General features: G+C 26.0%; 1 protein-coding gene across 2 annotated transcripts in view; it reads right to left on the reverse strand.

Annotated features, from left to right (window-relative positions):
* LOC127290290 (protein groucho-like) overlaps positions 1–13348 on the reverse strand; it is a 51340-nt gene that overhangs the window by 20313 nt on the left and 17679 nt on the right. For both annotated transcript variants that reach the window (XM_051318776.1, XM_051318777.1), the window contains 3 exons: positions 11490–11553; positions 10195–10239; positions 7072–7209 (listed from right to left, as the gene is read on the reverse strand). In XM_051318776.1, coding sequence (XP_051174733.1) covers positions 7072–7209; positions 10195–10239; positions 11490–11553 — 247 coding nt within the window. The remainder of the gene's footprint in view (positions 1–7071; positions 7210–10194; positions 10240–11489; positions 11554–13348) is intronic.

Below are 13348 nucleotides of genomic sequence, written 5' to 3' on the forward strand. Positions count from 1 at the left end.
CTCTCTCTCCCTCTCTCTCTCTTTCTAAATCTTTTCTTTCTTTCCTGCGCCATAATTGTCCTTTACAAACCACTTGAAACGACTCTCTTTCTCACCCCTTTCAGTATATATACTGGACACTCGTTTTCTCGCGATTATAATCGTTCTTGGTATAGAGGTGAATGTACCTTCTGCAGGCATACATCTGAATAATTTGGCATCCCTAGATGCTCTATGCTTTTAATTCAACCCTTTTAGATTCCCTTCTCAGAATTTTAGATAAACGCGTCTCTCGCTTTAGTCCTCAGAAATTAAACATATATACATTCAGTGAAAAAAGAACGCGTCCTTTGTGAGGGCAAAAGTATAAAATAAAAATCTATATCTCTGAGAAAAAACTCTTAGTTTTATATATATATGGTGCGGGTATTAATAATATATACCTATGGGGTATTTTATTTTAAATCGTTCCATCTTCAAAAGGACTATATCGCGAGCATAGAGCGTTTTTTAAAATTATAAAAAAAATAAATTATTCATAAAAATGTATTACACATTATTTCAAAAGAGAATTTAGACCTTTCGATTGGTTTTACAGTTTTTTTTTTTAACTCAGAATTTCATAAATTCTATATAAAAATCTAAATATCTCAAAATACTTTATAACTTTCATTTAATTTGTATGAGTAAATAATTTGTCTGATTACTTATTAAATATGTATATATCATAATGATAAAAGGCTGCGGAAATAGAAATATATAGGTACGATGTTATGTCTCGAAAAGACAAAAGAGAAAATATTCATTGTATTATCGATTTTGATCGATATATATATATATTTGTGTGTGTACTGTTCTCTTAGTAAGGAATATTAGTTTTCATAATTTATATTCCTACTGCATCAGGAATCGAACAATGAAAAAGAGCTATATATTGTCGAGAAAATACAAGTCTCGGGAGATTCTTATCTTTAATCCAGACAGGAAGGAACGTTACTTATACTTATATATATATATATTCCAATATTAATATCTATACTAGGGAATTTAATAATTAAATTTAAAAGAGATGTATAGCACACAAAGACATATTTTATTTAAAAAAAAAATATTATTTTCATATTTTTATTTTAAACACTAAAATAGAATAAAATTATTTTATTCCATTTTTTTTTTATCAAATTGTAACACTTCGTTAATTGCGTGAGTAAATTATTAATTATTAATATTTATATAATTCATTTCAAGAAATATTAAAAAAAAATTTTATCAGACTATATGCTCTCTAACTCTATACATATGAAATAATGATTAACTTTCGGAATTATTTATTTAATCAATATTTGTAATTTAAAAGCTTTTAATATCAAATTTCCAAATGAATACGACCCTCGACTTAAGTTTTTATATAGAGTTAATGTGATCAACTATCGAGGTTAAATCAATTATAATATAAAAAAATTTCTTTTTTTGTTTTTTTTTTATAGAGAAAAAAAAGTATCACACCAAGTTTTGATAAATTCATTCATCATATAATGAAAGGGAAGATTTTAATCGACTTATTTCTATATATACTGAGAAGATGTTATTTTTAATTTAAGTGCAAAAGTTTATTGCTCACTAAAGAAAAAGTTGTGAATGTTATATATATATTATTCATTGTATATATACAAGTGCGATTATAATCACTTTTATGAATTTCGCTTTAGTTTCTTATTGAAATATGTATAGTATAATATTTAATCAAAATTGATCAATTTTTTTTCTAAGTTTGTATATATATATATATATATATATATATATATATATATATATATATATATATAAAAGCATGAAAATGTGCTCTTATTTTTTTTTCGTGTATATATAAAAGTATAGCTATAGCATTCATCCATTCATTTTCTATGCGAAAATGATTGGAACGTCAAAATGAAAGAAACATATATACGTATTTCGATATTGAAAAGTATTGCGGGAAAACTTGTTTTGGGGTAGTTTTATCGAGAAACGAATCGAATATGGACGAGCTTTTCAACGTCACTTCAACTCGACATTCACCAATATATGTATATATATATATACATGTACCTATATAGGAAGTGTGTCTTCGATATTCGAGGTCGTAGTTTCAATGCAGCATCTGTATATTTCATATATATATATATATATATTTCTACAGGAATTTCTGTATGTACAATAGCACGTAAATCATAAGGACACTCGAAGAAGATTCTTCGCATAATATATAAATACCATTGCATTTTACCATATACTATTTTATTTTTTTTTTTTTGTGTATATATAATATTCAGTGCATAATATACAAGAATATACCTATATGTATCCAACTACATTACGTGAAATAGGGAACAAATTTTATATTCGTTGTCGCGAAATTCTTTCTTTTGATATACAAAAACGATTGATTTTTCCGCGAGCTTTCAACATTCATATATGCGACTGTGACTTCTATTATATATTGATTCTGAATTTTTTTTCATTTATTATTATTCATTTGAACCAATATCTCTTATATTTTCATTCCTTTTTCATTTTTAGCTTTTTGACACTTGAAAGATTATTTGAAGACATATATATATATATATATTCCAATTATATAATTGATAAAAAAAGAGAGATCTTTATTTTTAAAAAATTGTTATAAAATGTGCTGCATTATATTTTTAGTGACTCGAAATATGTTAAAAAATTAACGTTTCAAGATAATTATTTAATGAGAATAATTTCTAAAATTGTTGAATAAGAAAAGGAGATCTTTATTGTTTTAAAAATTTATATATGTATGAAATGAGAGCCATTATTTTTAGCGACTTGTAATATTTAAAAATTAACGTTCAACTTTATTTTTAGCAATACGTATAATTATATTTAAGAATTATGTATTTAAAGAAATTTATATATATATACATTTCTTCAATGATATATAATTAAATTGATTTATAACGGAACTCTTTTTATATTTTCCAATATTATAAACCTATTTTTATAATAAGACAGAAATTATATGAATTTTTACCTAACAAAATTTTTAGCTATTGAATTTTTGTTTGGCAGAATTTTTAAGACGCCAAATTTTCATTTATCCGAAATTACAAACGGCCGCAAACAAACAATCGCGACAGAAAGATTTCGGCGAAATTTTTAAAATTGACCAATCACGTTTTTTTTATTGACAATTTTTAATTGGTCAATTTTAAAAATGGCGCCAAAATCTTTCTGTCGATTGTTTCTTTATGCGCCATTTGTAATTTCGGACAAATGAAAATTCGGCGTCTTAAAAATTCTATTAATTAAAAACTCGTATACAAATAAAAATTCGAACAAATTAAAATTTCGTGAATTCGAATTTTTGTCATTTAAAATTTTGAATCAGATAAAATTAATTTAAATGAGAATTCTACTACTTTAAAATTCGCTTAACTTAAAATTTTTTTAAACATACATATATATTTATTATTCTTAAAATAATTAAATAAGAAAGAAACCCACTTACAATGAACTGACATATATATTTTAAATTGGTAAATTTTTATTATTTTTAAATATTGAAATGGACGATTAAAATTTTTTCAGAGTGTTACATTTATATTTTAATGGGCAACTAGTTGCCGTGAGAGAGGTGATGTATAAATATATATATATATATTATATCGAGTAAAAAGTTGTCGACAAGTGGAAATTTTATTTACCGGAATACTTGGGGAGTGCCTAATAAATTTATTAGGCGACGTCGACGACGACGACGACGACTCGAGATACTTACGAGTTGGAATTATTCACGTCATGCCGGGGGAGAGAAGCAACTCGGAACTCAATTATGCGAAACGACAACCGAATGCCAATTTCACTCGGTGCTTATCGCTGTAATACACGCAGACTACGAAATAAGTCTGGTCGGTGTCGAGTCGGTGGACCGCGTTGAATTTCAATGCACGCTTCGGTGCATCATCCGGATCCTGGATGGCCTGGATCGATTGACAATTATTATCACAACGGTCGTGCCAGTCGTGCCAACACGGATACAAATTAACGGCGACATCCTTCGAATGAGAGAGAGAAATTCGATTTGGTCATTAAATATAATTTCTACCTCAACGATCATTTTCCCCTATACTCCACAATATTCATTAGTAATATTTCGCATAATTTTTAGAATTAATAATTTATTTAGAAATGTTTTTTTCTCTATTTTTTGTTTGGGTTCTAAGTTGTTAACAACTTGTTGCAATTGCAACTTTTGTATTTCAAATTTTTCTCTTTTTATTCTGATTTTAAAAATTCTTTTTTTTCCCCTCCTATACTAACTAAATCACGTGACGCTCACATTGGAAAGAATTTAATTATATATACACTCTTCTTTTGCGACCAAATCACGTAACATTTTAACATTCTAGTCGTATTTTTATTTCGTCTTGAATTATACATATAAATATCGGGAGTTCAAATCTTTCTATTAAAGTTTTTAATGAAGCAAGTTATTTAATTTTCTTGTGAATTTAAATATATATTGATTTGCTTACAAACAGATTTATCGCGGTAAATAGCTAAATACATATAGGGGGCGAACCCTTATAAATAAAATGTATAATAAAGAGAAAAAGGAGGGAGATTATTTAATTAAAAAAAAAGATTTATAAACTTCTTTACAAAAAAAAAACGGTTTATAAAAGAAAAAACTGATTTTTCCAGGCTCGCTAATATCTCACTTTAATAAAATTTATACGTAAAGTCTAATCCGATTATCATCGATATATAAATAACAGTTTTTAACTGTAAGCTTTTGTAGAATCTCAAATATTAATTCATATACATAACCATATGTATTATTATTTTTATTATTAGTGAAAATTTGGAAATTTATTATTATCGATTATTTTTGCAAATCTAAAAAAGACTTTATTATCTACCAAAAATTATCTAATGATGATAAATAAAGTTTCGGATTAAATTTCAATAAGTTTAAAAAAGTATATATATTTCGAGAAATTACGAAATTTTTATCAGAGCCAGTTTGTTTCTATATCCAAATCTATAAATTTTAATGTAACAACAAAATATTCTTTCCGAATCAATCAGTTTCTTCCTGAAACTGAATTTTTAATTCTTTGCAATTTTGTTTTTTACTTCCAATTCGTTCCGAAACTAAATTTTAATTCTTTCGAATCCTGAAATTTCATTCTGAATCAATGTTGAAAACGAATTTCATTTGGATTTATTCAAAATTAAATTTCATAATTTAATTATTAATTAAATAAAATTTACCTTCGGATTAATTCGTATACGGCAAAGAAAGTTAGTATCAAATTTTATAAAAGTATTTTACAATTGTGTGTGCGTCAATGTTTATTTGTATATTTATTTATAAATTGTGTCAAAATCATAATTAACAAAGTATTCAACCCTAAGTAGAAGTAAAATTTTCGAATTGTACTAAACATAACCAGGCATGTTTCGCGATTCGATTTTTCACTTCATTTTTTCTTCAATCATGAACCCCATAATACAGGCAATAAACTTATCTTGCCGATTTCTTGTTTTCTTTATTCATTTTTTATGTTTAATCACATCGCTCACAAAACTTTTTTCGTTCCTACAAATGCATCGACGTCACAGCAGACGCTACTTTTGATCCTCCAAAAATGTGATGGCACAAAAAGTTAGGTTTCACTACGAGAAACTTCGCCACGTCCGTTCATAGATGGCGCTAGTGTACTTATTTTAAGAAAAACGAAGTGTCCAACCCTGAGTAGAAGTAAAATTTTCGAATTGTACTAAACATAACCAGGCATGTTTTGCGATTCGATTTTTCACTTCATTTTTTCTTCAATCATGAACCCCATAATACATGCAATAAACTTATCTTGCCGATTTCTTGTTTTCTTTATTCATTTTTTATGTTTAATCACATCGCTCACAAAACTTTTTTCGTTCCTACAAATGCATCGACGTCACAGCAGACGCTACTTTTGATCCTCCAAAAATGTGATGGCACAAAAAGTTAGGTTTCACTACGAGAAACTTCGCCACGTCCGTTCATAGATGGCGCTAGTGTACTTATTTTAAGAAAAACGAAGTGTCCAACCCTGAGTATATTCCCTTACTAAAATAAAAAATTATTTGTTTCAAATAATCGGTTACTTGACTATTATCAAATATAAATATTTGCTTGAACCAAATAATTTTTGATTTGAATGAAATAAACTTTATTTGTAGCAATAAATTTTGCATTCGAAACAAATACCATTTAATTAATTCAAATAATAAAATTTTGATACAAATAATAATTATTTCATATAATTAAATATTTATTTTGATATAATAATAGTCAGGTAACCGATTATTTGAATAAAATAAATTTTTTTTTAGTGTGAAATGAAATAAATTGATTCGAAATGATCCGGAAAGAATTTTTTTGTTGAGTTAGATAAAAATTTAGATTCGAATAAAAACTGATTGTCATGGAGACAAATGAATGCCTCGGAATAATAATTATCCACAAATTAAACCTCAATCCGAAACTTTTATCAGAGAGAATATTACACTGAAAAAAAAGGTTATTTGAATCAAATAATTGGTTACTTTACTATTATTAAATAAATATTTAGAAATAATTTTTGAAATCAAATAATTCGATTAAATAAACTGTATTTAAACCAAATACCATTTAATTTGACTTAATAATTATTTAAATAAAACAAAAAATTTATTTGATAATATATAGTCAAGTATATAATCGATTATTTGAATCAAATAAATTTTTCTTTTTCAGTATATAAAAATATTATCACATGAAAATTTGTCCCCCCCTCATCTTTTTGACACAAACTAATTTGCACTTTGCTTTAAAATCATCATCATCATTATTTCTCAACTGGTGAATAACAAATTTTCTTTGAATTTTTATTACTTGACAGTTTCAAAAGAAAAAAAAAAAAAAAAAAAAACTAAATGCTTTCATTTATATACAAAAATTAAAAATCTCCTTGCTTATTTCAAGTTTCTATATTAAACTTTTCCTTTGTTCGTGTGAAATTTAGTTAAAACAAGAGAGAAATGTGTATATAAACTTACCACAACGACGGAGCCAGATTCTGTCATATTAACTTGCCTCGCTCTTTCAACCGTATTGGCCACCTGCTGTTGATGTTCTTGTGAGAGAAACGGTAAAATTTGAGCGATTACAGCATTCAGCCTTTTCGCTATTTCTGCCTGCAAATAATAATAAAAAAAAGAAGACAAGCATTAAAATTTGAATACCAATTCATAAAGAAGGAAATTTTAAAAATAAATAATAAAAAAAAAAAGAAGAAACGACTTTAATTTTCGAAAAAAAAATTAATTCTCTGCATGAGGTATACACATGTGTGAAGAATGCGGGGGAAAATATTTATTTTAGAATTGAGAACTGTAAAAATGTGACATTAAACGAGCAATATGTATATGTATATATACATATATGAAAAGATGAAATGGGGGAGAAAGAGAAATTCAGTTTATATAGAGAAGACAACATTTCGAACCACCAACCTCCTGTCAACGCAACGATCATCTATTTTCGTTGGAACTGTCTTTCTAAGTTCCAGAAGCTTTAGATTTTGTATACATATATATACTCTAGAAATAAACGTAGCATATAGTCAACAGGAATGTGCGCTGTCGGAATAACGAAACGGTACATGAATTTTCTCGGCTCGGTCGTTAAAAGGCAGGGAGAAAAAAAAAGAGAAGTAAGATTTAACAAAACCAACTGAAGGATAATTAACCAATGACGAAGTCCAGACAAGGTTGTTATCACGTCAAATATTCTTTATATGTATTAATCTTTTTTTCAAACAAGATATATACGATCCGAAGTGGAATATAAATCATGTATATGTGACAACAAAGAGAAGGTAAAAGAAGAAATACAAATTTTTTCAACGTGTTCAACACAAATACTCAAAAGTTTTATACGATCATTGTGGTATGAGATAAATTTTCAAACGCAATTGAAAAACTTTCAGTATTTTTCGATTCGAATACCTGGAAAGGTACAGTTTTAAATGAAATATTTTTACACTATATCCCAGATAGCACGTAAGCTTGCACCAAACCTTGCGGAAAGCTTGTCGCGCAATATTGCTAACCTTGCACGGAAAACTTGCCGCAATCTTCAAATGTTCCACCTGGCCTTAACCATGCTTGCATGGTAAACTTACCGATAGATTGCAGTGTAAGGTTGCTACAAGATTGCGCAATAAGATTATTGCAAAATTGCTCAGTAAGCTTGCACGGTAAGGTTGTAGCAAGGTTGTAGCAAGGTTGCCAAATAACTTTGCTTTAAACCTAAAAAAATTTTTTTCAATGTTTTCGTCTAATTTATATAATAAATATAAATTAGACGAAACATTAAAGAAAAAAAAGAATTTTAAGATTCAAAGCAAGGTTATTTGGCAACCTTGCACCAACCTTACTACAAGCTTACCGTGCAAGCTTACTGGACAATCTTGCGATATTCTTATTGTGCAATATTGAAGTAACCTTACATTGCAATCTTTCGGTAAGCTTACCATGCAAACTTTCGATCAGGTGGGACATTTGAAGATTGTGGAAAGTTTGCCGTGGAAGGTTAGCAATATTGCGCGACAAGCTTGCCTACTAAATCGGTTGATCATAAACGTTGTGAAGTTCGCTGACGTTATTATTAACAAAACCTCTTCTTTTAGGTGACATTTTTTTTAAAATTTCATCAGCATTTAGGAAACAATAATAAAAAGATTAATATTCAATTGTGAAGAGTAAATAAAAAAATATTTTCTATTCTTTTGCTCTAAATAAATTTTTATTTATTTATACTCGCTCTAAATTTGAGTTAATTCACTAATTCAAATTAGTAAAAAATTTCCACTAATTTTTAGTTCATTTTTCGCACTAAAACTTTAATATACAAAAATTTTGAAAAAAAAATATTACTAAATTAAATTTTGTACTAAAGTTCTACTAAATTTTTGCTAAAAATTAGTGGAAATTTCTACTAGTAGTAGAATTAATTAGAGAATAAATTAGAGAATTAATTCTCACACTGAGAGAAAAGTTTGGTTGGGGTTACCATTTTTGAAGGTGACTATTTTTAGTTAGTAAACTATGCTGCTGCTAATTTATTAGTTGTGTTTACTATTTTTATTGATTGGCATAATTATTTTATTAGTTAGTTTAACTAATTTGTTTGTTGAAATAACTATTTAATTAGTTACTTTACTATAATGAAATGATTAGGCTGACTAACTAAACTAACTAAATACTCTTACTAACGAAATGGTAAACGCATGTTAACAAAAATTTCTGAATAAATATCATGGTTTTTTTTTTGAGAAATACATCCTAAAAAAGACATCTTTTTCCCCCATTTTAAACTGGAATGTCCCCTTAATTAATTTGCCTTTCTAAACGTTTAATAATGAACGAAATCAATTTTTTTTTGGTGTATAAATTTTTTTTTAAATTAATTAAAAATACAAAAAGTGGATGAAATATTTTATAAATTATTAATTTATTTTTGAATGTGTGAAACCTTTCTGAGAATTAAAATAAATTATTTTTTCTATTATTTTACGTTTATGTCGTTGAGTAGTTCTTTTTTTCACTTTAGAGAAAAAAAAATTACTAATTTAAAAATCAAATAACATTGTTCGTTTGTTTTTGTAAATAATAAATGAAATTTAACTTGTGAGTTTATTCAGAAAGAACTTGTTTCGTACAAATAAGGTATATAATACGCACATAAACACAAAATGAATAATGTTTTATTAGATTTATGTGAGAAAAAATAAAAAAAAAAAAGCTGATATAGTGCAAACGGATGATGAGAACATAAAAATAGCTTAACACAGATATATATATATATATATATATATATATATATAAAGCTCTGGGGTACTTTTGCCTTTTATCAGTCATCATTCTGAACTTTACGCCAAGATAAAAAAGCAGTCTCTATACGCTATATTTTAGAGCCTTTTTTACGTTTTTAAATCTTTTTTTTTCATTTTTCACGAACAATCTATTATTTACACTATCTTTATTTATTTATATTTCAGTAAAAAAAATTTAATACGTCTCAGAAAAAAATAACAATATATGTACGATTGCTATGGAAAATTTAACGTGGTTAAATGGGTTATTTTATATTTAACTAAATAATTGTTCACGTCTTACCTGTTTGTGTAGTTCCATATTTGACGTGTAAGCCATTTCGTAATACTGTAAAAAAAAAAAAACAAGAAGCAATATTTTATCATTTTTTTTTCTTTTTCTGAAAAGCATTTATTAAGTTCACCTGTTACAATATACACGCAATTCAATATTTACTCAAAGTATTATAAGACTATTAAGATAAAATGTGTTTTATCAAAAGAAGAAACAAAATTACATACATTATGTATACATGTATATTTCGAAAAAACAGAATTCTTGTCACACATAGAATCACATATGAGATAGCGTATATATATATATATATATAAAACAAATTTCAAAAAGAATTAAAAAAAAAGATATAATCTATGAAATATATGTATATAGAGATGAAAATTATTTATTTTTTTTTGAATTTTTGTTTAATGGAATTAGTTTAATGGAAATATGGAATGCAAACAAATGATAAGAAAAAAAGGAAAAAAAAATCATTTTTTAACATTATTTAAAGAAAATAATTTTTTTATATTCCAACACTGAAAAAAAAGTGTATCATTGATTCAAGAAAATCATTTACTTGTCCGTATTCGATCCACTAATTTTTTTTAATTCAAGAAAATGTGGAAAAAAAATCTTCACCTGAAACAGTGATATATTTCACTAAATCAGCGAAAGTTTTCGCTATTCTAGAGAAACACATCGCTATTACAAAGATTTATTTTCTGTGTATACGTAAAATTTTCTTGTATCGAGAAAATATTGATTCAAATACATACGCAAACAAGTAAATGGGTTTTCTTGATTCAATACTTTTTTTTCCATAAAATTGTATTATCTAAATGTTTTCAATAAAATAAAAATTTCCAATTTATTCCCTCAAGAAATAAGTGTAATATTAATTTTTTCCATTCATGGAATTAAATTGAGAATAGATCTTTTAAACTATATAATATTGTTAATAATGTAAAAAAGAATTTTCATTTATGAAAATAAGAAAGAAATTCCAACGAACCCAGAAGGTGAACGTAAAAATGTATATATATACAGGGTGTTCCAAAAGTATGGAAACTTGCAAATATCTCGAAAAGTACGCATTTTCGTGATACTTCTTTATTCACTGTTGGGTCCCGCGAGACCAATTTTTTGCCTTCAAAAATGTAGATCTTTTTTTTGGGAACAACTTTTGTTTTGAATATTTTTCACGAAAATGCGTAATTTTCGAGATATTTGCAAGTTTCCATACTTTTGGAACACCCTGTATATATATAATATTGCGAAAATTAAAAGCGAATAATTGTAAATGCGAGAAAACTTACCATGATGCAATGCCGCTGCAGATTCTCCTTCTCGTTATTCTGCTTATCGTATTCGATTTTAAGGCTGTAACATAAAAAAAAAAAAGTTGGGTGAGAAGTGATTCGGAAAGTTAATAGCGTCATTATATAGCTGCAAAGTGGCTGCTCCAGCAAACTGGAACGAAGCGAAAGCCGTGCGCGAGAAAAGTTTACAATTATATACATATATATATATATATATATATATATACAATAAAAAGAAGTTCTCCTAAACCGCAGCCGATTCAGTGCAATTGAATCTGTCACAAGAAATTTTTATCTGTATATATATATATATATATGATTTCGCGAGAAAAGCACGTAAACGTTTTTTTCTCTCCTATAAATAAAATCATTTCATCAGAAATTGTCCTATAAAAAACATGTCCCTATAAAATTACAATTATTACACCGAAAGAGAAATTTTTCCATTCTATAAGCGAAATATAATTTATTTTAATTTAAAAAAATAATTAAAAATTATTTTAAAAATTAATAAAATAAATAAATACTTAAAAGAAATTTATAAAATATTGCTTTCTGTATATCCAAAAATAAATAAATAATTTTTATTTTTCATTACTGTAGTAATTTTTTAAAAAAATTAATAGAAAAAAAAATTATTTTGTTCATTTGAACATTTTTTAAAATAATTTTCTGCTTTAAAACAAATTTTTTTTTCTAATTTTTTATCATAAAAAATTGTGTGCTTTAGTATTGTAATTAATTTAGGGACGCTAAACTAAATGTAATTAATTCTAAACTTAATTTATTAAAATTTTTATTTCACGCAGAATTTCATTGCCTAGATTTTATTTTTAGTCAAATTTTTATTTTTTCGAATTATTATATTACAAAAATTCCTATTTGCCCGAATATTACAGAATTTTTAATTTAACGAATTTTCATTTTACCGACTTTTTATTTCATAGAATTTGAATTTTATCAGAATTTGTATTTGTTCCAATTTTCATTAAACAAAATAAATCGTTTAAAAAAAAAATTTTACTTCACAGGAAGAATATTAGAAAAATATATTTCATAGCCGAATTTTGATTTCTTCGAATTTAAATTTTAGAGAATTCTTAAAACGGCGAATTTTCATTTTTTCCGAAATTGCAAGTAGCCGAAAAACAAACGACAGAAAAAGATTTCGGCGCTAATTTAAAAAATTAACCAATCATAATTCAGTTGATAATTTTTGATTGGTTAACTTTAAAATTCGCGCCCAAATTTTTCTGCCAGATATATTTATTCGAAAAAATGAAAATTCTATAAAATAGAAATCCGATGTTTTAAAAATTCCATTAAATGAAAAATTGAACAAATAAAAATTCGACTAGAAAAGAATTCCTATTTCTATCATTCTTTCTGTAAAATAAAAATTCTTTTAAAAATGATTATTCTGTTTATTCGAGTAAATAATAATAATAATTCGAAGAAATATAAAAATTTAGCTAAAAGTAAATTATATAGGTAATAAAATATTCTGTAATATAAAAATTCTAACAAATTAATTTTAGAGCATTCATGCGTCTATTAATTTATTGAATAATAATTCTTATCATTATTTGTAGTCAAAATTGAAATTAAAAAAAAAATTACCCAAATAAAATGAGCAGACTTTTTGTAGACAAAAGTCTACTAAAAGTCTGCTGACTTTCTGCAGACTCTTTTATATACTTATAGGATATTTATAAAAAAAAATGTATACCGTCTGATTTTAACAAAAACAAAATATATGTACTGCGGCTTTAGTTTATAAATAATTCATCGCAGTGAATTTTCTTTCTGTTAAACTTGTTTTGCACAACTTCTGTCCATATAACATGGACCAAAAA

This window comes from Leptopilina boulardi, unplaced genomic scaffold, assembly GCF_019393585.1.
Source record: "Leptopilina boulardi isolate dan_hultmark-lab unplaced genomic scaffold, ZJU_Lbou_2.1 LbouV2_59, whole genome shotgun sequence".
Taxonomy (NCBI): Eukaryota; Metazoa; Arthropoda; class Insecta; order Hymenoptera; family Figitidae; genus Leptopilina; species Leptopilina boulardi.